The sequence below is a fragment of the Salmo trutta genome, chromosome 29 (assembly GCF_901001165.1).
Source record: "Salmo trutta chromosome 29, fSalTru1.1, whole genome shotgun sequence".
Classification (NCBI taxonomy): Eukaryota; Metazoa; Chordata; class Actinopteri; order Salmoniformes; family Salmonidae; genus Salmo; species Salmo trutta.
Genome location: NC_042985.1, coordinates 10,396,159 through 10,418,012, shown reverse-complemented (window position 1 = coordinate 10,418,012; position 21,854 = coordinate 10,396,159). Strand labels below are relative to the sequence as shown.

General features: G+C 45.0%; 1 protein-coding gene across 1 annotated transcript in view; it reads left to right on the top strand.

The window, feature by feature from the left end:
* Positions 1-21,854, top strand: part of LOC115166891 (elongation factor-like GTPase 1) — a 101,357-nt gene that overhangs the window by 67,049 nt on the left and 12,454 nt on the right. Inside the window, exons 16-20 of the mRNA XM_029720793.1 lie at positions 9,343-9,474; positions 10,369-10,516; positions 20,533-20,644; positions 20,991-21,114; positions 21,377-21,581. Of these exons, the coding sequence (XP_029576653.1) occupies positions 9,343-9,474; positions 10,369-10,516; positions 20,533-20,644; positions 20,991-21,114; positions 21,377-21,581 (721 nt within the window). The remainder of the gene's footprint in view (positions 1-9,342; positions 9,475-10,368; positions 10,517-20,532; positions 20,645-20,990; positions 21,115-21,376; positions 21,582-21,854) is intronic.

The following is a 21,854-nucleotide window of genomic DNA, read 5'->3' as shown; positions in this document are numbered from 1 at the left end:
CAGCGCCTCTTCAACCTCAGGAGACTGAAGATATTTGGTTTGTCATCTAAAACACACAAACTTTTACAGATGCACAATCGAGAGCATCCTGTCGGGCTGTATCACCGCCTGGTACGGCAGCTGCTCCTCCCTCAACCGCAAGGCTCTCCAGAGGGTAGTGCCACAACCAGCTACAACGCATCATCAGTACAGGTGCATCAAAGCTGGGACCAAGAGATGGATGGCCTTGAGAGAGAAGCTGTTTTTCAGACTGTTTAACAGTCATCACTAACAGAGAGGCTGCTGCCAACATACAGACTCAAATCTCTGGCCACTTAAATAAATGGACTTAATAAAGGTATCACTAGTCACTTTAAATAACGCCACTTTAATGTTTACATATCCTACATTACTCATCTCATGTATATACTGTATTCTATGCCATCTACTGCATCTTGCCTATGCCGCACGGCCATCGCTCATCCACATATTTTTATGTACATATTCTTATTTATTCCTTTGCATTTGTGTGTATAAGGTAGTCGTTGTGAATTTGTTAGATTACTTGTTAGATATTACTGCATTGTCGGAACTAGAAGCACAAGAATTTCGCTACACTCGCATTAACATCTGCTAACCATGTGTATGTGACCAATAAAATTAGATTTGATTTGATAGTGTGTAATGTAATGGCACCCTGTTCAGTGTTTAGTGTGGAATGTAATGGCACCCTGTTCAGTGTTTAGTGTGGAATGTAATGGCACCCTGTTTAGTGTGGAATGTAATGGCACCCTGTTTAGTGTGGAATGTAATGGCACCCTGTTTAGTGTGGAATGTAATGGCACCCTGTTCAGTGTTTAGTGTAGAATGTAATGGCACCCTGTTCAGTGTTTAGTGTGGAATGTAATGGCACCCTGTTTAGTGTGGAATGTAATGGCACCCTGTTTAGTGTGGATGTAATGGCACCCTGTTTAGTGTTTAGTGTGGAATGTAATGGCACCCTGTTCAGTGTTTAGTGTGGAATGTAATGGCACCCTGTTCAGTGTTTCGTGTGGAATGTAATGGCACCCTGTTCAGTGTTTCGTGTGGAATGTAATGGCATCCTGTTTAGTGTGGAATGTAATGGCACCCTGTTTAGTGTTTAGTGTGTAATGTAATGGCACCCTATTCAGTATTTAGTGTGGAATGTAATGGCACCCTGTTCAGTGTTTAGTGTGGAATGTAATGGCACCCTGTTCAGGGTTTAGTGTGGAATGTAATGGCACCCTGTTTAATGTGGAATGTAATGGCACCCTGTTTAGTGTGGACTGTAATGGCACCCTATTCAGTATTTAGTGTGGAATGTAATGGCACCCTGTTCATTGTTTCGTGTGGAATGTAATGGCACCCTGTTTAGTGTGGAATGTAATGGCACCCTGTTTAGTGTGGACTGTAATGGCACCCTGTTTAGTGTTTCGTGTGGAATGTAATGGCACCCTGTTCAGTGTTTTGTGTGGAATGTAATGGCACCCTGTTCAGTGTTTCGTGTGGAATGTAATGGCACCCTGTTTAGTGTGGAATGTAATGGCACCCTGTTCAGTGTTTTGTGTGGAATGTAATGGCACCCTGTTTAGTGTGGAATGTAATGGCACCCTGTTTAGTGTGGAATGTAATGGCACCCTGTTTAGTGTTTCGTGTGGAATGTAATGGCACCCTGTTCAGTGTTTTGTGTGGAATGTAATGGCACCCTGTTCAGTGTTTCGTGTGGAATGTAATGGCACCCTGTTTAGTGTGGAATGTAATGGCACCCTGTTCAGTGTTTTGTGTGGAATGTAATGGCACCCTGTTTAGTGTGGAATGTAATGGCACCCTGTTTAGTGTTTAGTGTGTAATGTAATGGCACCCTATTCAGTATTTTGTGTGGAATGTAATGGCACCCTGTTCAGTGTTTAGTGTGGAATGTAATGGCACCCTGTTCAGTGTTTAGTGTGGAATGTAATGGCACCCTGTTTAATGTGGAATGTAATGGCACCCTGTTTAGTGTGGACTGTAATGGCACCCTATTCAGTATTTAGTGTGGAATGTTATGGCACCCTGTTCAGTGTTTAGTGTGGAATGTAATGGCACCCTGTTTAGTGTGGAATGTAATGGCACCCTGTTCGGTGTTTAGTGTGGAATGTAATGGCACCCTGTTCAGTGTTTCGTGTGGAATGTAATGGCACCCTGTTTAGTGTGGACTGTAATGGCACCCTATTCAGTATTTAGTGTGGAATGTAATGGCACCCTGTTCATTGTTTCGTGTGGAATGTAATGGCACCCTGTTTAGTGTGGAATGTAATGGCACCCTGTTTAGTGTGGAATGTAATGGCACCCTGTTCGGTGTTTAGTGTGGAATGTAATGGCACCCTGTTTAGTGTTTAGTGTGGACTGTAATGGCACCCTATTCAGTATTTAGTGTGGAATGTTATGGCACCCTGTTCAGTGTTTAGTGTGGAATGTAATGGCACCCTGTTTAGTGTGGAATGTAATGGCACCCTGTTCGGTGTTTAGTGTGGAATGTAATGGCACCCTGTTTAGTGTTTAGTGTGGAATGTAATGGCACCCTGTTCAGTGTTTCGTGTGGAATGTAATGGCACCCTGTTTAGTGTGGACTGTAATGGCACCCTGTTCGGTGTTTAGTGTGGAATGTAATGGCACCCTGTTTAGTGTGGAATGTAATGGCACCCTGTTTAGTATTTAGTGTGGAATGTAATGGCACCCTGTTCAGTGTTTCGTGTGGAATGTAATGGCACCCTGTTTAGTGTGGAATGTAATGGCACCCTGTTTAGTGTTTAGTGTGGAATGTAATGGCACCCTGTTCGGTGTTTAGTGTGGAATGTAATGGCACCCTGTTTGGTGTTTAGTGTGGAATGTAATGGCACCCTGTTTAGTGTTTAGTGTGGAATGTAATGGCACCCTGTTCAGTGTTTCGTGTGGAATGTAATGGCACCCTGTTTAGTGTGGAATGTAATGGCACCCTGTTTAGTATTTAGTGTGGAATGTAATGGCACCCTGTTCAGTGTTTCGTGTGGAATGTAATGGCACCCTGTTTAGTGTGGAATGTAATGGCACCCTGTTTAGTGTGGAATGTAATGGCACCCCGTTCAGTGTTTAGTGTGGAATGTAATGGGAGGCGTTTTCTAAAGTGCACATTAAATGAGTTATAAGGATTGGAGTGGGCTGGTTCCCTCTATTAGTTAGAGCCAACACCTGGAGATGTTCACTGTGTGTGTGTGTAAGATTTCAGTGCACAACAGTGTGTGTGTGTGTGTGTGTGTGTGTGTGTGTGTGTGTGTGTGTGTGTGTGTGTGTGTGTGTGTGCCACCACGATGAAGAAAGTGGGGGGATGACTCAAGTGAGCAGAAAGGTGTCCGGGCAGCCCTTGCCTCATAGGATGCCTGTTGGAGCAGTGATATCACAATGGTTAGAGGGAGGGAGATGTGGGCAGTGACACGTCTTTAGGATCCAAAAGGATCCTGTTCCTCTTGTCTCTTAATACATTTTCACCTGAACTCAACCAGCTATTGTCACGAAGACCATAGTTGTCTCGAAGACCATAGTTGTCTCGAAGACCATAGTTGTCTCGAAGACCGTAGTTGTCACGAAGACCGTAGTTGTCACGTAGACCGTAGTTGTCACGTAGACCGTAGTTGTCTCGAAGACCGTAGTTGTCTCGAAGACCGTAGTTGTCTCGAAGACCGTAGTTGTCTCGAAGACCGTAGTTGTCTCGAAGACCGTAGTTGTCACGAAGACCATAGTTGTCTCGAAGACCATAGTTGTCTCGAAGACCATAGTTGTCTCGAAGACCATAGTTGTCTCGAAGACCATAGTTGTCACGAAGACCATAGTTGTCACGAAGACCATAGTTGGTTGAGTACTAACATTAACCCTCTGACTTTTAACCCTCGTGGCCTACAGGCAAAGAACAGTGATGGTTCATTTTGGGGTAATTTCCCCCACTCAATTTTATTTTGCTTTGTTCTTGTAGATTTTTTGCAAAGATAATTCCTATTTGATTGAGAATGGAATGTTGTCCCTGTCTCATAGCGTCCAGAAATCTGTCTGTCCATTTGAATGTATATATTAAAGAGGTCTTTGTCAGTTCGCCCCCAACTACTCTCTCTAGCCGGAGGACAGAAGCTTTAATGTAATAATCAGTGTATTAGTTGGCTAGAGGTACATCCCCTCCTCTCCTGCCAATACACACACACACACACACACACACACACACACACACACACACACACACACACACACACACACACACACACACACACACACACTACAGAGTCAAATAGGGACTTTCCAGTGAAGGGAGATTTCCAAGGCTCTGGCCTTGTACTTAATAAAACCGAATATACACACACACACATTTTAGCTATCTCCAGCCGCACATCCAGTACAATACTCAGTGTTTTCCAGTCTGGCTTCTCTCTCCTCTTCAAATAAGACCCATTTCCTTCGTAAGGTGACTGGTACATTCTGCCATATTGTTAGCTTTGAAGTATCATTTTAGCTTGGTAAAGAAATCCAATTTAGTCCAAAAGTACATTTGACTACTACTTTTATTTTTTTGAGCCTCAGTGGAGCCTGGTAGAATTCAGACTGGACTGTTCTACTCATGGGTTCACTAGAGCCTGGTAGAGTTCAGACTGGACTGTTCTACTCATGGGTTCACTAGAGCCTGGTAGAGTTCAGACTGGACTGTTCTACTCATGGGTTCACTAGAGCCTGGTAGAGTTCAGACTGGACTGTTCTACTCATGGGTTCACTAGAGCCTGGTAGAGTTCAGACTGGACTGTTCTACTCATGGGTTCACTAGAGCCTGGTAGAGTTCAGACTGGACTGTTCTACTCATGGGTTCACTAGAGCCTGGTAGAGTTCAGACTGGACTGTTCTACTCATGGGTTCACTAGAGCCTGGTAGAGTTCAGACTGGACTGTTCTACTCATGGGTTCAGTTCAGTAAATCTGCATTGTCCCAGGAGGGCAGTTTGTGTGCAGCTTTTAAAAGGAAAGTAGTAAAAAACCTACTTAATATAGAACAATGTGTTGAACCACTTACAAAACATACACAATCACAGTTCAATGGAGTGTATTTGTCTTGCTATGAATCCCAGTTTGTCTTGTAATAATCAATAAGTGTTTTAATAAAACTACAGCCAACCAACTATCAATGTTTTTTGGGGGAAGGTTTTCCCGTACTGTCCATGGAAGATTGTACATGTTGAAACGGGACCAACTACAAGCAACTAGGTCTGGCAAGGACCAACTGAAACTAGGTCCGGCAAGGACCAACTGAAACTAGGTCCGGCAAGGACCAACTGAAACTAGGTCCGGCAAGGACCAACTGAAACTAGGCCCGGCAAGGACCAACTGAAACTAGGTCCGGCAAGGACCAACTGAAACTAGGTCCGGCAAGGACCAACTGAAACTAGGTCCGGCAAGGACCAACTGAAACTAGGTCCGGCAAGGACCAACTGAAACTAGGTCCGGCAAGGACCAACTGAAACTAGGTCCGGCAAGGACCAACTGAAACTAACTTACACACCTGGCCAATTAGTTCAACAACCGTCTACAACCATAGACGGTGGGATTGGTTGTAGTTGGATAAATTTCTCTCTCACTCTCTCACACACACACACACACACACACACACACACACACACACACATGCACAGCATCTCAAAGCATTTAGGCTAGATCAGGTTCCTGTGCCCTCCACATGTCAGTCAGTTAAGGTCCTTTCTTTAGCCAAGGAAGGCTTTTGTTCCTTAGTTGTATTGTTCTTTGTGTGACTGAGTGGGCTGTGGGTTGGATCACAGGGAGTCAGCTCAACTTCTGAGTCATCAGCTTCTCTGGCTACGTACACACACATCACACACCAGACCCCCAGTTATATGTACAGCATCTGTTCCGCTTGAACAAGACTGTGTGTGCATGCATGCGTGCGTGCGTGCATGCTCATTCAACTTCTTATAATGGTGTGCACATATCCAGCTGTAAATCAGTTTCTAGGTAGAAATAAGACAAAGTTAATGCAGACAGTATTCCATTTTTTTGTTCAATGTATTTTTTTTAACTATTCTTTTTTACCTCTTATTTTTATATATATTTGTATTATTATTATAGTTTTTTTTACCCCCCCAATTTGTAGTTAGTATTGTCTCATCGTTGCAACTCCCGTACGGACATGGGAGAGGCGAAGGTCGAAATCCATGCGTCCTCCGAAACACGACCCTGCCAAGCTGCACTGCTTCGAGAGAGAATTTTAGTTAATGCCACTCCGATAATTTCAAAGATTTTACTGAGTTACGGTTCATATAAGGAAATCTGTTGGTCACAGATACCTTTAAAACAAATGGGCCTCACAATTCGCCTCAGGATCTCATCTCGGTATTTCTGTGCATTCAAATTGACATCGATAAAATGCAATTGTGTTCATTGTCCGTAGCAAATGCCTGCCCACACCATAACCCCACCACCATCATGGGGCACTCTGATCACAACGTTGACATCAGAAAACTGCTCGCCCACACTAGGCCGGTTTTGAGGCCCGGTTGGACGTAATGCCAAATTCTCTAAAATGAAATTGGAGGCGGCTTATGGTAGAGAAATGAACATTCAACTCTCTGGCAACAGCTCTGGTGGACATTCCTGCAGTCAGCATGCCAATTGCAGGTGGATGGATTATCTTGGTAAAGAAGAAATGCTCACTAACAGGGATGTAAACTAATGTGTGCACAACATTTTAGACATTTCATTTATGCTCATGAAACATGTGACCAACACTTTACATGTTGCGTTTTATATTTTTTGTTCAGTGTAGAAGGCATGTGTGACTGAGGTGAAAAGTTGAAGAGTGGCAGGATTTATGTAGTACTCATTCAAATACTATCTGAAGCTGTGGCTCACTGTTCAGCCTGCTGTTTTAAAGAGCCACGCTTAAATTTGCCAGTCTCCTGCCCTGCTGTGTGTGTGTGTGTGTGTGTGTGTGTGTGTGTGTGTGTGTGTGTGTGTGTGTGTGTGTGTGTGTGTGTATGATCACAGGAAGTCATCATCGGTAGGATAAACATGGCGGTGTATTTGAGACCGGCTGAGCCCCTTAAAATTGACACACAAAGAAGGCCTGTGTCCAGCCTCCATTCTCCATTACAGTCCTGGATTGTGTTCTTTGGGGCATGCGACCGAAAATGTTTTGCAACAGAAAAAGGAAAAACAATATTTCTCATTGGACGAAGTATCTTCCTGTTTCAGTCCTTTTTCTTCCGTTTGCTTCCTAATGAACATGACCCTGGCCTAGCCTGCTCATCCATTACTGCACTCAAGCTAGCTAATCCTAGCCTGCTTGCAGAGCTGTTGGTGCTGTCTGTCTTGCCAACTCCTATGGTCAATGTCATGCCAAACAACAATAGGCGTTAGCCATACGAAACCTAGAGATCTGGGACCAGGCTCATCTTACCTCCAGTTTAATTCATCCTAATCACTATTCAACATCAGACAGTTCAGTTGAACAAAACATCATCAGAGAATTGAAAATACAGAACGACTAACTCTTTGGATACAGTCTGGTCTCTCAGCTCTGACACGGTAGAATGGACTCTAGAGAGAGAGAGATAAACAGAAAGGGAAGAAGGAGAGAGAGAGAGAGAGGAAGGGATATGTTCTCCCCTTTGTCAGGAGCCACCAGGCAACCTTCCCTACTCAGCTCTATGGGTAGGTTATGGATAGGGCCCTCTTCCTCTGGTACGGTACTAAACCATCTCCTCTTTCCTCCCCTCTATCTTCCCTTACCCCTTTCTTCCCCCCAGGCTACATTAGCCTCAGTGTTCCTCAGAGCCCTGAACCTTCTGACAGCAGGGAAATTACTTTCTCTCCCTGCCTCTCTCTCTTCATCCCTCTCCCTATTTTCCTATCTGTCTCTCTCTTTCTCTCTCGTTCTCTCTCTCTCTTTCTTCATTTCTCTTTCTCTCTTGCAAATTTCTTGTCCTTTTCCTCACACAATTTCTGTCTCTCTCTCTGTTTCTCTCTCTTTCACTCTCTCTCTCACTCTTTCTCTCTCTCTGTGTTTCTCTCTCTCTGTGTTTCTCTCTCTGTGTTTCTCTCTCACTCTGTTTCTCTCTCTCTGTGTTTCTCTCTCACTCTGTTTCTCTCTCACTCTGTTTCTCTCTCTCTGTGTTTCTCTCTCTCTGTGTTTCTCTCTCTCTGTGTTTCTCTCTCACTCTGTTTCTCTGTGTTTCTCTCTCACTCTGTTTCTCTCTCTCTGTGTTTCTCTCTCACTCTGTTTCTCTCTCTCTGTGTTTCTCTCTCACTCTGTTTCTATCTCTCTGTGTTTCTCTCTCACTCTGTTTCTCTCTCACTCTGTTTCTCTCTCTCTGTGTTTCTCTCTCTGTGTTTCTCTCTCACTCTGTTTCTCTCTCTGTGTTTCTCTCTCACTCTGTTTCTCTCTCTGTGTTTCTCTCTCTCACTCTGTTTCTCTCTCTCTGTGTTTCTCTCTCACTCTGTTTCTCTCTCTCTGTGTTTCTCTCTCTCTGTGTTTCTCTCTCTCACTCTGTTTCTCTCTCTCTGTGTTTCTCTCTCTCTGTGTTTTTCTCTCTGTGTTTTTCTCTCTGTGTTTCTCTCTCACTCTGTTTCTCTCTCACTCTGTTTCTCTCTCACTCTGTTTCTCTCTGTGTTTCTCTCTCTCTGTGTTTCTCTCTCTCTCTGTGTTTCTCTCTCTCTCTCTCTGTGTTTCTCTCCCTCACTTGTGTCTGAAACAGAGACAAAGCTAGTCTTATTATTCTCTCCCCCTGGAGTTACTCTCCTCTCTTCCACAGAGAGACATTGCAGGCCTGCGTCCTATATGGCACCCAATTCCCTACATACTCCACTACTTTTGACCAGACTACTATAGGGCTCTGGTCTAAAGTAGTGCACTGAAAAGGGAATAGGGTGCCATTTGGACACAGCCTATGAAGGTTCATTTTTAATGAACTGTTCACCATTGAAGTGGTAGCTGCCCTAATAATGACGTTATCTTATCTCCAGAGCCACACTCTGTTCATGTCTCTTCAGGTGTCTGAATTCTCGGAGCAGGAGTTCTGATCTAGTATCAGGTCCTCTGCTGTTCATATCGTCTTGTTCATTATGCCTCTCCTCTAATCTCCTCGTCCCAGCCAGAGCAGGTTCAACTCCCTCTCATGACTCTGGTTCCTCTCATGGTTTCTTCCTACCTAGGGACTGTTTCCTTGTCACTACTGTCTCTCTGATCACTCTTTGGGGGGTTTAGGCTCCAGCTGTTGTCAATCACTGTGACATGTGTTTGTAGAAAGTACTGAATTGATTGATTGATGGATTGATTCCCTAGGTATTGGCGGTCTCGAGGAGTGTGTGTTGAAGTCTGCGACCCTCTCCACCTCCCCTGCCCTCCCCCCTTTCATCCCCCTCAACTTCGAAGCTACGCCCATCGTACGAGTGGCCATCGAACCCAAACACCCAAGTAAGTGTCAAACACACACGGTTACACACAAAACACACTTACACCACATTGTGAATTTGTTGAGGTTTGTTGCCTCTCAGTGATGTTTTGTTTTTGTCGTCTGTCATCTGTCATCTGAGGTAAGATGCTAATGTTGAGAAGCTAACGTTCCTCCAGCACCCCAGTCAGACAGCCATTCTGTCAACCAACCAGCTAGTCAAACAGTCAGCCACCTAGCCACCCAGCCACCCAGCCAGCCAGTCAGCCAGCCAGTCAGTCAGCCAGTCAGCCACCCTGCCAGTCAGCTGGTCCACAGATAGTCAGACATTCCTGCAGCTCTTCTGTGGTGTTCGTTAGTATTATAGCTGAGGGCAACATTTTCCCCATATGGAGGGAGTTAGTCAGTTAACAGTCAGTCAGTTAGTTAGCTAGTCTTAGAAAGATGGCTGCTATTTTAGTTTCTCAACTGTTTTGAGAAGCTTCAAATAGTGTTTGTTTGTTTTCTTTTAAATAGTTGCACTTAGTAGTTGAGCTGACCTCTAACCCTGAAAATTCAGGGTTTTCCTGGGTTTTGTTCATCAGGGCACTCATCAGAAAGTGTTTGAAAATGTTTTGCGACAGAAAATGAAAATTAGCATTTATTTCTGGATAAATCCAAGTAGTCCCTCCCTATTTTGTGATTTTTTTCAGTTTGATGCCTAATGAACATGACCCAGGTAACGTCAGTCTAAGTTTTCTCAACGAAAGACAAATGTAGGTTGAATCCAGGGTGTATTATGTGCAGTAGGGCCCATACATGGAAATGATTCCTGCTTAGTCTACTAAGTACTTTTCTACAATCTGGTGTGTGTGTGTGTGTGTGTGTGTGTGTGTGTGTGTGTGTGTGTGTGTGTGTGTGTGTGTGTGTGTGTCAAGGTGAGATGCCTAAGCTGGTACGGGGTATGAGGCTGTTGAACCAGGCTGACCCGTGTGCTGAGGTTCTGATCCAGGAGACAGGAGAACACGTACTGGTCACGGCCGGAGAGGTCCACCTGCAACGCTGTCTGGACGACCTCCGAGAGAGGTGAGCCTCTTGTTTTCCTCTTTTGATTGATGAGTTCGACGGTTTATTTAGACTGTTGGAAACAGAGGGGGAGAAACAATAGGAAGGTTGGACGCAGGGATTGAACCCCGGTCTCCGTTGGAGAGAAGTATATTATGAGACTGAAGCCGGGAGCGTCATCGCTAAAACATGAGCTCTGCACAGAGAGGTCTGTCAGTCAGTCTTTTTGGCTGTATCTAGTCAATAGTAGTGACATTTTGACCAGACGCCCTGTAACAGAGTGTAGATGAGCAGCAGACGGCTCAGTTTGAGATGACTCAGTTTTTACACTGTCTGGCCCAGTCTCACACACTGATGATTCTGTGTGTGTGTAATGTTTCTGACTGAGAGTGGGTCTCTCTCTCTCTCTCTCTCTCTCTCTCTCTCTCTCTCTCTCTCTCTCTCTCTCTCTCTCTCTCTCTCTCTCTCTCTCTCTCTCTCTCTCGCTCACGCTCACGCTCACGCTCACTCTCTCTCACTCAAAAGTAATGTGTGATTATTGACTGGAGATGCTGTCTTTAGATGTCTCTTCTCCACTCTGATCATGTCATATTAGAAGAGATGGTGTGAGAGGAGGGGTTTAAGTTCCATACAGAGATGTTAAATACAGCTAATTTCATTTTCATCCTAAGACCAGTTGCCCTCCACCCCACCATAAACTAAACTCTCACCAGCCTCCCTCTGATGTTGAGCGATCAGGTCCCATGTATAGCTATTCATAATCAATACCTAAAGCTGTTGTTAGACCACCCACACATGTGAATGTAGCATTTATCAATCCAGTCCTGCTAAGATCCTGTATTATCTATGTTTATAGTACATATAGAAATCAGCATGTGTGTCATTGGAGGTGTGAGGTGGGGAGATTTCTGAACACATCAAAATAGATATTTCACAGCTTTATTTCAAATGGAGTTTTCATAACCCCATAAATCAAAGATTTCCATATGCTTTGATACTTTGAAAGTGATACAAAGTACAGAGTCTAGGCCTGTGCCCCACATGACTTGCAGTGGGACAAATGTGCAGGCCTCAATCGTAAATATAGATATATATAGATTTTCAGGTGCGTTATCTCTTTAACATGCATTAGTATGTTCAGATAAATCTTTGGGAGATTATTGAAATCATGAGGGAATAAGCAGGAAATCCAGAAATCCCAATTTCTGGAAAACTTGGGAATTTAATAACTGGAATTTTGCAACACTAATGGTGAATATCCATAGCCCTAAAGCGTTAATTCCCCACAAGAATGAATGGGAATTAGAGATGACCTGTCCTTCAGTGTAACCTTGGTACTAACTAAATCTGAATCTATCTTCATACGTTGTCCTTGTCACTAAGTTCATCTGTATAACTTATCAATGTAGAAGACAGAGTATTGGTGAGAGGACCTTTCATTCAGCCAATCAGTCAAACTGGTAATCCTCCCACAACAGAATGATCGATGGCTACATTGGTTAACACGTTATGGATTGGGCCAAGGACACAGAAAGTTAGGGAAACGATCAACATGTACTTTATCAACATTGGACTACACTAAAACATCTTTTTCATGTTTCAATGAAACTTACTCTCAGTACAACCTTTGGAGGGATCAAAGTAATCAATTATATTACAGCATTACACATGCAGGCACACACACACACACACACACACACACACACACACATTCATTTCCTGACTAACTTTCTTATAAGGAAAGTTATACAACATTATTATTGCTAACTCAAACACACTGACCAGATTTATAAAGAGTCTCAGGGATCTTTACAGCTTTCCGCCTAGAAGATAACACAGGGTGATTTAGAAACAGTCCTAAACCAGCCAGTACCAATAGCCCAGGTCAGCCTGATTAGGTCACCCAGGCAGGTGAAACACTTGAGTTACCTTGGATAAGAGCATGCTGCTGTTTGGTGAATGACAGTCCCAGCCGTAGAGAGAGAACCATGTTATTCTGTCTCTGTGTTCTATCTCTGTGGTCCCCACTGCATTTAATCAGGGGATGACTGCAATTCTTATTCTATGTTTGAAAATATGCCAGTTAGCCAGCCAGTCAGTCAGCTAGTCGGGCAAAGAGCAGAGCAGGACAGAGGAAGGGGAACCGTGTTGGCTGTGAAAGCCGACTGACCCCGTTGTGACATCACAACAACACACACAAGCAGACTGGCCCGTGGCCATTCACTCTCTAGCTCAGAAAGAGGTCAAGCCTGTTTTAGCCACTCATGTGGCACGTGGGACTGTCACGTCATAGCGCCGGGGTTCTGAAGCCAAAACAGCGCCGGGGTTGTCTCTCTGCCCTGGAAAATGGGTCAACTGATCCTGACCAAGTTAAGCTGGGGTGAACCAGGCAAACTTTTTTATTTGTGCTCACTAATGCACACACACACAAAACACAGCTTTTTTTACGTGCATTTTCTGGACCTTTTGGGTGTAAAAATGTATTCCCATTCAAAATCCAATTTTCCCTAACCCTTAAACCTAAAAAGTTCTGAAAAAAAAAAAATGTATATCTTACCTTGTCAGGACATTCTGGTCCTGATAATGTAGGCAACATGTACACACAAAAACACATTGACACACAAAACCACACACTACACACACACGCAGCCATAGTTACAGTGGCTCCAAATCACCTCTAGACTATAATGCCGCAGCAATAAAACAATTTCCTGTATGCACAGTTGTGGTTTTCCAACGATGCATTGGAGAAATGTCCAAATGATTAGAAGGAGAGGGTTCCTAAACGAGGCTGTAAAGCAACAGTGTTCAGGATGGAGTCTCATACATAGGCTGCGTCTCAACTGACACCCTGTTCCCCAAGTGCACTACTTTTGAACAGGAGCAGCTATGGGCCGTTCTGGCTCAGACGAGGCAGACTTTTCCAAGGCTTGCTTGATTACTTACTTTTGACCAGGACCCATAGGTTGCCATTTGGGGGACACCAAAATCTTCCTCCGTTTCAGCGCGGTGTGAATTAGTGATGAAGATAACTCATGTCCTCAACTCTTTGATTTATTCAAGACACACAGACAACGGGTACCTCCCAAATGTGACTCCATTCCCCATGTAGTGCACTACTTCTGCCCAGGGACAAGGTAGTAATCCACTACACATGGAATAGGGTGGTCTTCATCAGGTCAAGTTGGTCTGGTTATTTATTAGTTTTGTTTCTGTCTAGCACCGGATTACTGGATGTGTGTATTTCTCCTCTCCCACTGAATAAGTCATATCTCCCTACTTGATTACTGGATGTGTGTATTTCTCCTCTCCCACTGAATAAGTCATATCTCCCTGCTTGATTACTGGATGTGTGTATTTCTCCTCTCCCACTGAATAAGTCATATCTCCCTGCTTGATTACTGGATGTGTGTATTTCTCCTCTCCCACTGAATAAGTCATATCTCCCTGCTTGATTACTGGATGTGTGTATTTCTCCTCTCCCACTGAATAAGTCATATCTCCCTGCTTGATTACTGGATGTGTGTATTTCTCCTCTCCCACTGAATAAGTCATATCTCCCTGCTTGATTACTGGATGTGTGTATTTCTCCTCTCCCACTGAATAAGTCATATCTCCCTACTTGAGGAGTTAACCATGTTTAGCTAAATTAGTGATAAGTCTGGAAGCATCGTTCAGAGTGCGTCTGCTCTGTTGGAAGAACACATTCTAATCCAAATGGCATCCTATTCCCTTCATAGTGCACTAGTTTTGACCAGGACCCATTTGGTATTTTATTTGGATCCCCATTAGCTGTTGCAAAAGCAGAAAACACAAAACATGAAACATGATACAGAACATCAATAGACAAGAACAGCTCAAGGACAGAACTGCATACATTTAGAGCTCTGGTCTAAAGGAGTGCACTATTTAGGTAGTGGGGTGCCATTTGGGATGCATTCCAAGTCTTAGTGAGATTTAAAGAAGCAACGAACACCCACAGCACCCAGAATAACCCCCATCTTCAAACAACCACACAGTCTGCTGTCTACATTGGATTCAGGGAACGCTCCAGCGCTTCTGAGATGCTTCTAGTAAACATCAGTGAGAGAGGAAGGAGAGAGAGGGAGAGAAAGAGGGAGGAATGGAGAGAACGGAAGGGGGAGAGGATTACTTGTTTTTTGCCCTGTTTTTGTATGGACTGACTCTAACTGTGTGAGAAGGAGAGCGCTTGTGTGTGTGCGTTTGCGAGAGTGTGTGTGTGTGTGTGTGTGTGTGTGTTTTATAACGTCACACACTGGGTAATGAGATGAGCTGGTTCTGGTTGTGTGGACGGAAGTTGTGACGTCTGTCAGCCCAAACACTGACACACACAGACAGTTTAGGATGGACCCAGTGGCCCAGGATCAGACAAGGGATTGCCTGTTTGTGTCAATAAACTTTGACACTACTTGGCTGTTGGTCTTGGCTGTCGGAGAGATACATCAACTCTTCTTTCTCCACAGGTAGTGACAGACAGTGTACCTGTCCCAAATGGAACCATTTCCCCGATGTAATGCACTTCTTTTGACCAGAGCTTTATGGGCCCTGGTCTAAAGTAGTGCACTACAGGAATAGGGTGCCATTTGGGAAGCACAATTGTTTTCTTATCCTAAAGTGACCCTCTCTGTATCCCTCTGAGTGTTTCAGCAGTAATGATGTCATTTTATGGGAGAACCAGACCTGAAGCTTGGCCTCACCAGCGCAGGGTTGTGTTCATTTGGCAGAAAACGGAAGAAGTGAAGTTTCCCCAGGTACAGATCTAGGATCAGCTTCGCCTCCCCTCCCCCAATCCTAACCTTAACCATTAGTGGTGAAAATGACCAAAGATCAGCGTTTAGGCGCAAGTTCACCCTCCACGTAATGTAACATTCTTGGTCGTTTTTTTAATCTATATTTTTTAAATAATTTTAATAATTTAGCAGACGTTATCTAGAGCGAGTTACAGGAGAAATTAGGGTTAAGTACCTTGCTCAAGGGCACATCAACAGATTTTTCACCTTGTCGGCTTGGGGATTCGAACCAGCAACCTTTCTGTTACTGGCCCAATGCTCTAACAGCTAGCCTACCTGCTGCCCTGCAGTTGTCATGTTGTGGCTTGAATGTCCTGACAAGATTTATCACAGTCATTTGTATCTGAATAGAAGCTGTTATATTTCCCTCATCCTCCTCCTGTGTGGTTTAGAAAGATTGAAGAAGCAGATTTGAAGGTGTGTGTGTGTGTGTGTGTGTGTGTGTGTGTGTGTGTGTGTGTGTGTGTGTGTGCAAGGTGAGCTATGACAGATGATTTAAATATGCTGTGCTTGGCTCAGCATGGACGGGAGAGCCTAATAATATCTGACAGGTGTTATTGTTTTGGAAAATAAAACGGCAGACGTGAAAGTTTTCAGCACTCTCTTAAGATACCAATGTGCCTTTATGTATAGTATTCTGTTTAGTTTGTTCTGGCTCTCGTACCCAGTAATACAGCACATTTACAATGCATGGGTTGTCCTACTTGCTCTTTTTTCATTTATTTTTTACTCCACCTTTATTTAACCAGGTAGGCCAACTGAGAACAAGTTCTCATTTACAACTGAGACCTGGCCAAGATAAAGCAAAGCAGTTCGACACATACAACAACACAGAGTTACACATGGAATAAACAAACGTACAGTCAATAAAATAATAGGAAAAAAAAGAAAGTCTATATACAGTCTGTGCAAATGGCATGAGGGGGTAAGGCAATAAATAGGCCATAGTAGCAAAGTAATTACAATTTGCCAGATTAAGACTGGAGTGATAGATGAGCAGATGATGATGAGTAGATGATGGTGTGTAAGTAGTGATACTGGTGTGCAAAAGAGCAGCAAAGTAAATAAAAACAATATGGGGATGAGGTAGGTAGATTGGGTGGGCTATTTACAGATGGACTATGTACAGCTGCAGCCATCGGTTAGCTGCTCAGATAGCTGATGTTTAAAGTTAGTGAGGGAAATGTAAGTCTCCAGCTTCAGCGATTTTTGAAATTCATTCCAGTCACTGGCAGCGGAGAACTGGAAGGAAAGGCGGCCAAAGGAGATGTTGGCTTTGGGGATGACCATTGAGATATACCTGCTGGAGCGCGTGCTACGGGTGGGTGTTGTTGTCGTGACCAGTGAGCTGAGATAAGGCGTAGCTTTACCTAGCATAGACTTATAGATGACCTGGAGTGGGTCTAGCGTCGAATATGTAGCGAGGGCCAGCCGACTAGAGCATACAGGTCGCAGTGGTGGGTGGTATAAGGCGCTTTGGTAACAAAACAGATGGCACTGTGATAAACTGCATCCAATTTGCTGAGTAGAGTATTGGAAGCTATTTTGTAGATGACATCGCCGAAGTTGAGGATCGGTAGGATAGTCAGTTTTACTAGGGTAAGTTTGGCGGCGTGAGTGAAGGAGGCATTGTTGCGAAATAGAAAGCCAATTCTAGATTTGATTTTGGATTGGAGATGTATGTTATGAGTCTGGAAGGAGAGTTTACAGTCTAGCCAGACACCTAGGTATTTGTAGTTGTCCACGTATTCTAGGTCAGAACCGTCCAGAGTAGTGATGCTAGTCGGGCGGGCAGGTGCGGGCAGCGAACGGTTGAAAAGCATGCATTTGGTTTTGCTAGTGTTTAAGAGCAGTTGGAGGCCACAGAAGGAGTGTTGTATGGCATTGAAGCTCGTTTGGAGGTTCGTTAACACAGTGTCCAAAGAAGGGCCAGTAGTATACAGAATGGTGTCGTCTGCGTAGAGGTGGATCAGAGAATCACCTGCAGCAAGAGCGACATCGTTGATATAAACAGAGAAAAGAGTCAGCCCGAGAATTGAACCCTGTTGTACCCCCATAGACTGCCAGAGGTCCGGACAACAGGTCCGGACAACAGGCCCTCCGATTTTACACTCTGAACTCTATCTGCGAAGTAGTTGGTGAACCAGGCGAGGCAGTCATTTGAGAAACCAAGGCTATTGAGTCTGCCGATAAGAATACGGTGATTGACAGAGTCAAGCCTTGGCCAGGTCGATGAAGACTGCTGCACAGTACTGTCTTTTATCGATGGCGGTTATGATATCGTTTAATACCTTGAGCGTGGCTGAGGTGCACCCGTGACCAGCGGAAACCGGATTGCACAGCGGAGAAGGTACGGTGGGATTCGAAATGGTCAGTGATCTGTTTATTAACTTGGCTTTCAAAGACTTTAGAAAGGCAGGGCAGGATGGATATAGGTATGTAACAGTTTGGGTCTAGAGTGTCACCCCCTCGGACGAAATGAAAGAGAGGTTGAACAGACTGGTAATAGGGGTTGCAACAATGGCGGCGGATAATTTTAGAAAGAGGGTCCAGATTGTCTAGCCCAGCTGATTTGTTTGGGTCCAGGTTTTGCAGCTCTTTCAGAACATCTGCGATCTGGATTTGGGTGAAGGAGAAGCTGGGGAGGCTCGGGCAAGTAGCTGCGAGGGGTGCGGAGCTGTTGGCCGGGGTTGGGGTAGCCAGGAGGAAAGCATGGCCAGCCGTAGAGAAATGCTTATTGAAATTATCGATTATCATGGATTTTGTTCTCCATGGACTTTACAGTGTCCCAAAACTTTTTGGAGTTAGAGCTACAGAATGCAAATTTCTGTTTGAAAAAGCTAGCCTTTGCTTTCCTGACTGACTGTGTGTATTGGTTCCTGACTTCCCTGAACAGTTGCATATCGCGGGGACTATTCGATGCTATTGCAGTCCGCCACAGGATGTTTTTGTGCTGGTCAAGGGCAGTCAGGTCTGGAGTGAACCAAGGGCTATATCTGTTCTTAGTTTCACATTTTTTGAAAGGGGCATGCTTATTTAAGATGGTGAGGAAATTACTTTTAAAGAACGACCAGGCATCCTCGACTGACGGGATGAGGTCAATATCCTTCCAGGATACCTGGGCCAGGTCGATTAGAAAGGCCTGCTCGCAGAAGTGTTTTAGGGAGCGTTTGACAGTGATGAGGGGTGGTCGTTTGACCACGGACCCATAGTGGATGCAGGCAATGATCGCTGAGATCCTGATTGAAAACAGCAGAGGTGTATTTGGAGGGCAAGTTGGTCAGGATAATATCTATGAGGGTGCCCATGTTTACGGATTCAGGGTTGTACCTGGTGGTTTCCTTGATAATTTGTGTGAGATTGAGGGCATCTAGCTTAGATTGTAGGACTGCTGGGGTGTTAAGCATATCCCAGTTTAGGTCAACTAACAGAACTAACTCTGAAGACAGATGGGGGGCAATCAATTCACATATGGTGTCCAGGGCACAGCTGGGAGCTGAGGGGGGTCTATAACAGGCGGCAACAGTGAGAGACTTATTTCTGGAGAGATTCATTTTTAAAATTAGAAGCTCGAACTGTTTGGGCATATACCTGGAAAGTATAGCAGAACTTTGCAAGCTATCTCTGCAGTAGATTGCAACTCCTCCCCCTTTGGCAGTTCTATCTTGACGGAAAATGTTGTAGTTGGGTATGGAAATCTCAGAATTTTTGTTGGCCTTCCTAAGCCAGGATTCAGACATGGCAAGGACATCAGGGTTGGCGGAGTGTGCTAAAGCAGTGAGTAAAACAAACTTAGGGAGGAGGCTTCTGATGTTAACATGCATGAAACCAAGGCTTTTTCGATTACAGAAGTCAACAAATGAGAGTGCCTGGGGACACGCAGGGCCTGGGTTAGCCTCCACATCACCTGAGGAACAGAGGAGGAGTAGGATGAGGGTAGGGCTAACGGCTAGCAAAACTGGTCGTCTAGTGCGTTGGGGACAGAGAATAAAAGGAGCAGATCTCTGGGCATGGTAGAATAGAGTCAGGGCATAATGTGCAGACAGGGGTATGGTGGGGTGCGGGTACAGTGGAGGTAAGCCCAGGCACTGAGTGATGATAAGAGAGGTTGCATCTCTGGACATGCTGGTTATAATGGGTGAGGTCACCGCATGTGTGGGAGGTGGGACAAAGGAGGTATCTAAGGCATGTACAGTGGGACTAGGGGCTCCGCAGTAAATTAAAACAATGATAATTATCCAAAACAACAGTATACAAGGCATATTGACATTTGAGAGAGACATAAAGAGAGGCATAAAGCAATCACAGGTGTTGATTGGGAGAGCTAGCGAAGTCAACAACGGGTAAGACGGCAACAGCTAATCAGCTAAGACAACAACAACAGGTAAAATGGTGATGAATGGGCAGAGAGGGTCAGTTAACTACACACAGGGCCTGAGTTCGGGGCTAGGGCCGACAGATAAACAAAGGTAAACAAAGGGGAGTACCGTGATAAATGAACAGTCCAGCAGGCATCAGCTATGTAGCCAAGTGATCATAGGGTCCAGTGTACAGCAATAGATGAAACAGGGAAGCAGTCGTTACTGCGCTAGCACGAGTTAGCAGTTAGCAGTCCGGGGTAAGTAGAAGCGTCTGCGCCGTCGTCCGGCAAAGGCCGGTTGAAGGCACAGCTGATGGAATTACGTCTACGGACCAGTCGTGGTGGTACGGCGGGGCGCCGTGTCGACGAAGGGACCGGGCCAGATGGTGAAAGAGTTATTGTAGTTCTGGTGATTTCGTTTGCTAGCTGGGAGATGCTCAGGGCTAGCTTCGGGGCTGGGTCACTCAGTGGCAGCTAGATAGCTGTGATGGTCCAGGGTTTACGGCAGGAATCTGCCGTTGTAGTGGAGAAACAGTGCGAGGCTGGCAGGTATTATCCAGGCAAAAAAAACGGCTGGTGCCTGAGCAGAGGGTAAAGGCCGCTAGCAGTGGCTAACAATGACTAAATAGCTAACTTCATTTGTGTTGCTGCATGTGAGTATTTCCATCTCCTTCTCACTACACATCTTTGTAACTTTTCCAGCTTTTCCAGAAATCCCGTATGGAGGATTCCAGAATTTCTGCTTATTTCCGCCGGATTCCAGGAATCTTCCTAGTGGGATTTCTGGAAAACCCGGGAATTTGTGGAAATTTACTAGAGTTTTGGGAACCCTACATCTGAGTCTCTGTGTTCTTCTCATCGTCCAGGTTTGCCAAGATTGAGATCAGTGCCTCCAAGCCTATCATCCCATTCAGAGAGACTGTGATCAGACCACCCAAAGTGGACATGGTCAATGAAGACCTGGGGAAACAACAGAAGGTGTGTGTGTACGTTGAGGGTGTGGTGTGTGTGTGTGTGTGTCTATCTTATAACTGATCTGTTGACATCTCAAACGACACCCCATATATTAGTAGTGTGCTACAATTGAAGATGCAGCAGCAATCTATGTGCAGTAGCTAACCCTACTCTGTGTGTGTGTGTGTGTGTGTGTGTGTGTGTGTGTGTGTGTGTGTGTGTGTGTGTGTGTGTGTGTGTGTGTGTGTGTGTGTGTGTGTGTGTGTGTGTGTGTGTGTGTGTGTGTGTGTGTGTGTGTGTGTGTGTGTGTGTGTGTGTGTGTGTGTGCGCGTGTGTGTTTGTTTGTTTGTTTGTTTGTTTGTTTGTTTAGGTGGCTGTGCTCCACCAGGTGAAAGAGTCAGACACCCTGCACCTGGACCCCAGCGGCCTGGTGACCCTCACCACCCCCAACAGACAGGCCACCGTGGGGGTACGGGCCATACCACTACCCGAAGGTGAGAGGGAGTTGGGTGGTTGAGTTGGTGAGGGTGTGTTTGTGTTGTCAGACTATAGGAAGCCCTTAACCTTAAGGAGAAACATAAGAAACAGAGCAAGAACATTTCCAATAGCCTTTTTTGAGGAATAGCAACTTTGCTTAACTTTCTTCTTATGTCTATAGTTAAGGGAAAAAATGGCAGTTAAGAAAAAAATTATTCTTAAGAAAGTTTTGTAAATCTGGGCTCTGATCCTGATCAAAAAGTGTCCTGTGTTGTGTAGAGGTGACTCTTCTACTGGAGGGTAGTGCTGACTTGATCCGGACCCTGGAGCAGGCAGGTCAGGCCCAGAGGGAGGGGAGGACCCTGGACATGAGTACCTGGACCCTGGATGCCCTGATGGGGCTGAAGAGCAGGCTGGAGGTCCTGCTGCAGGGGAGGAAGTGGAGGAATGCCGTGGACCGGATATGGGCCTTTGGACCACGCAGGTATTTCAGGGTGTTTCATATGGGTTGGGATGAGAGGGTATGCAGGTATTTCAGGGTGTTTCATATAGGTTGGGATGAGAGAGTATGCAGGTATGTCAGGGTGTTTCATATTGGTTGGGATGAGAGGGTATGCAGGTATTTCAGGGTGTTTCATATGGGTTGGGATGAGAGGGTATGCAGGTATGTCAGGGTGTTTCATATTGGTTGGGATGAGAGGGTATGCAGGTATTTCAGGGTGTTTCATATGGGTTGGGATGAGAGGGTATGCAGGTA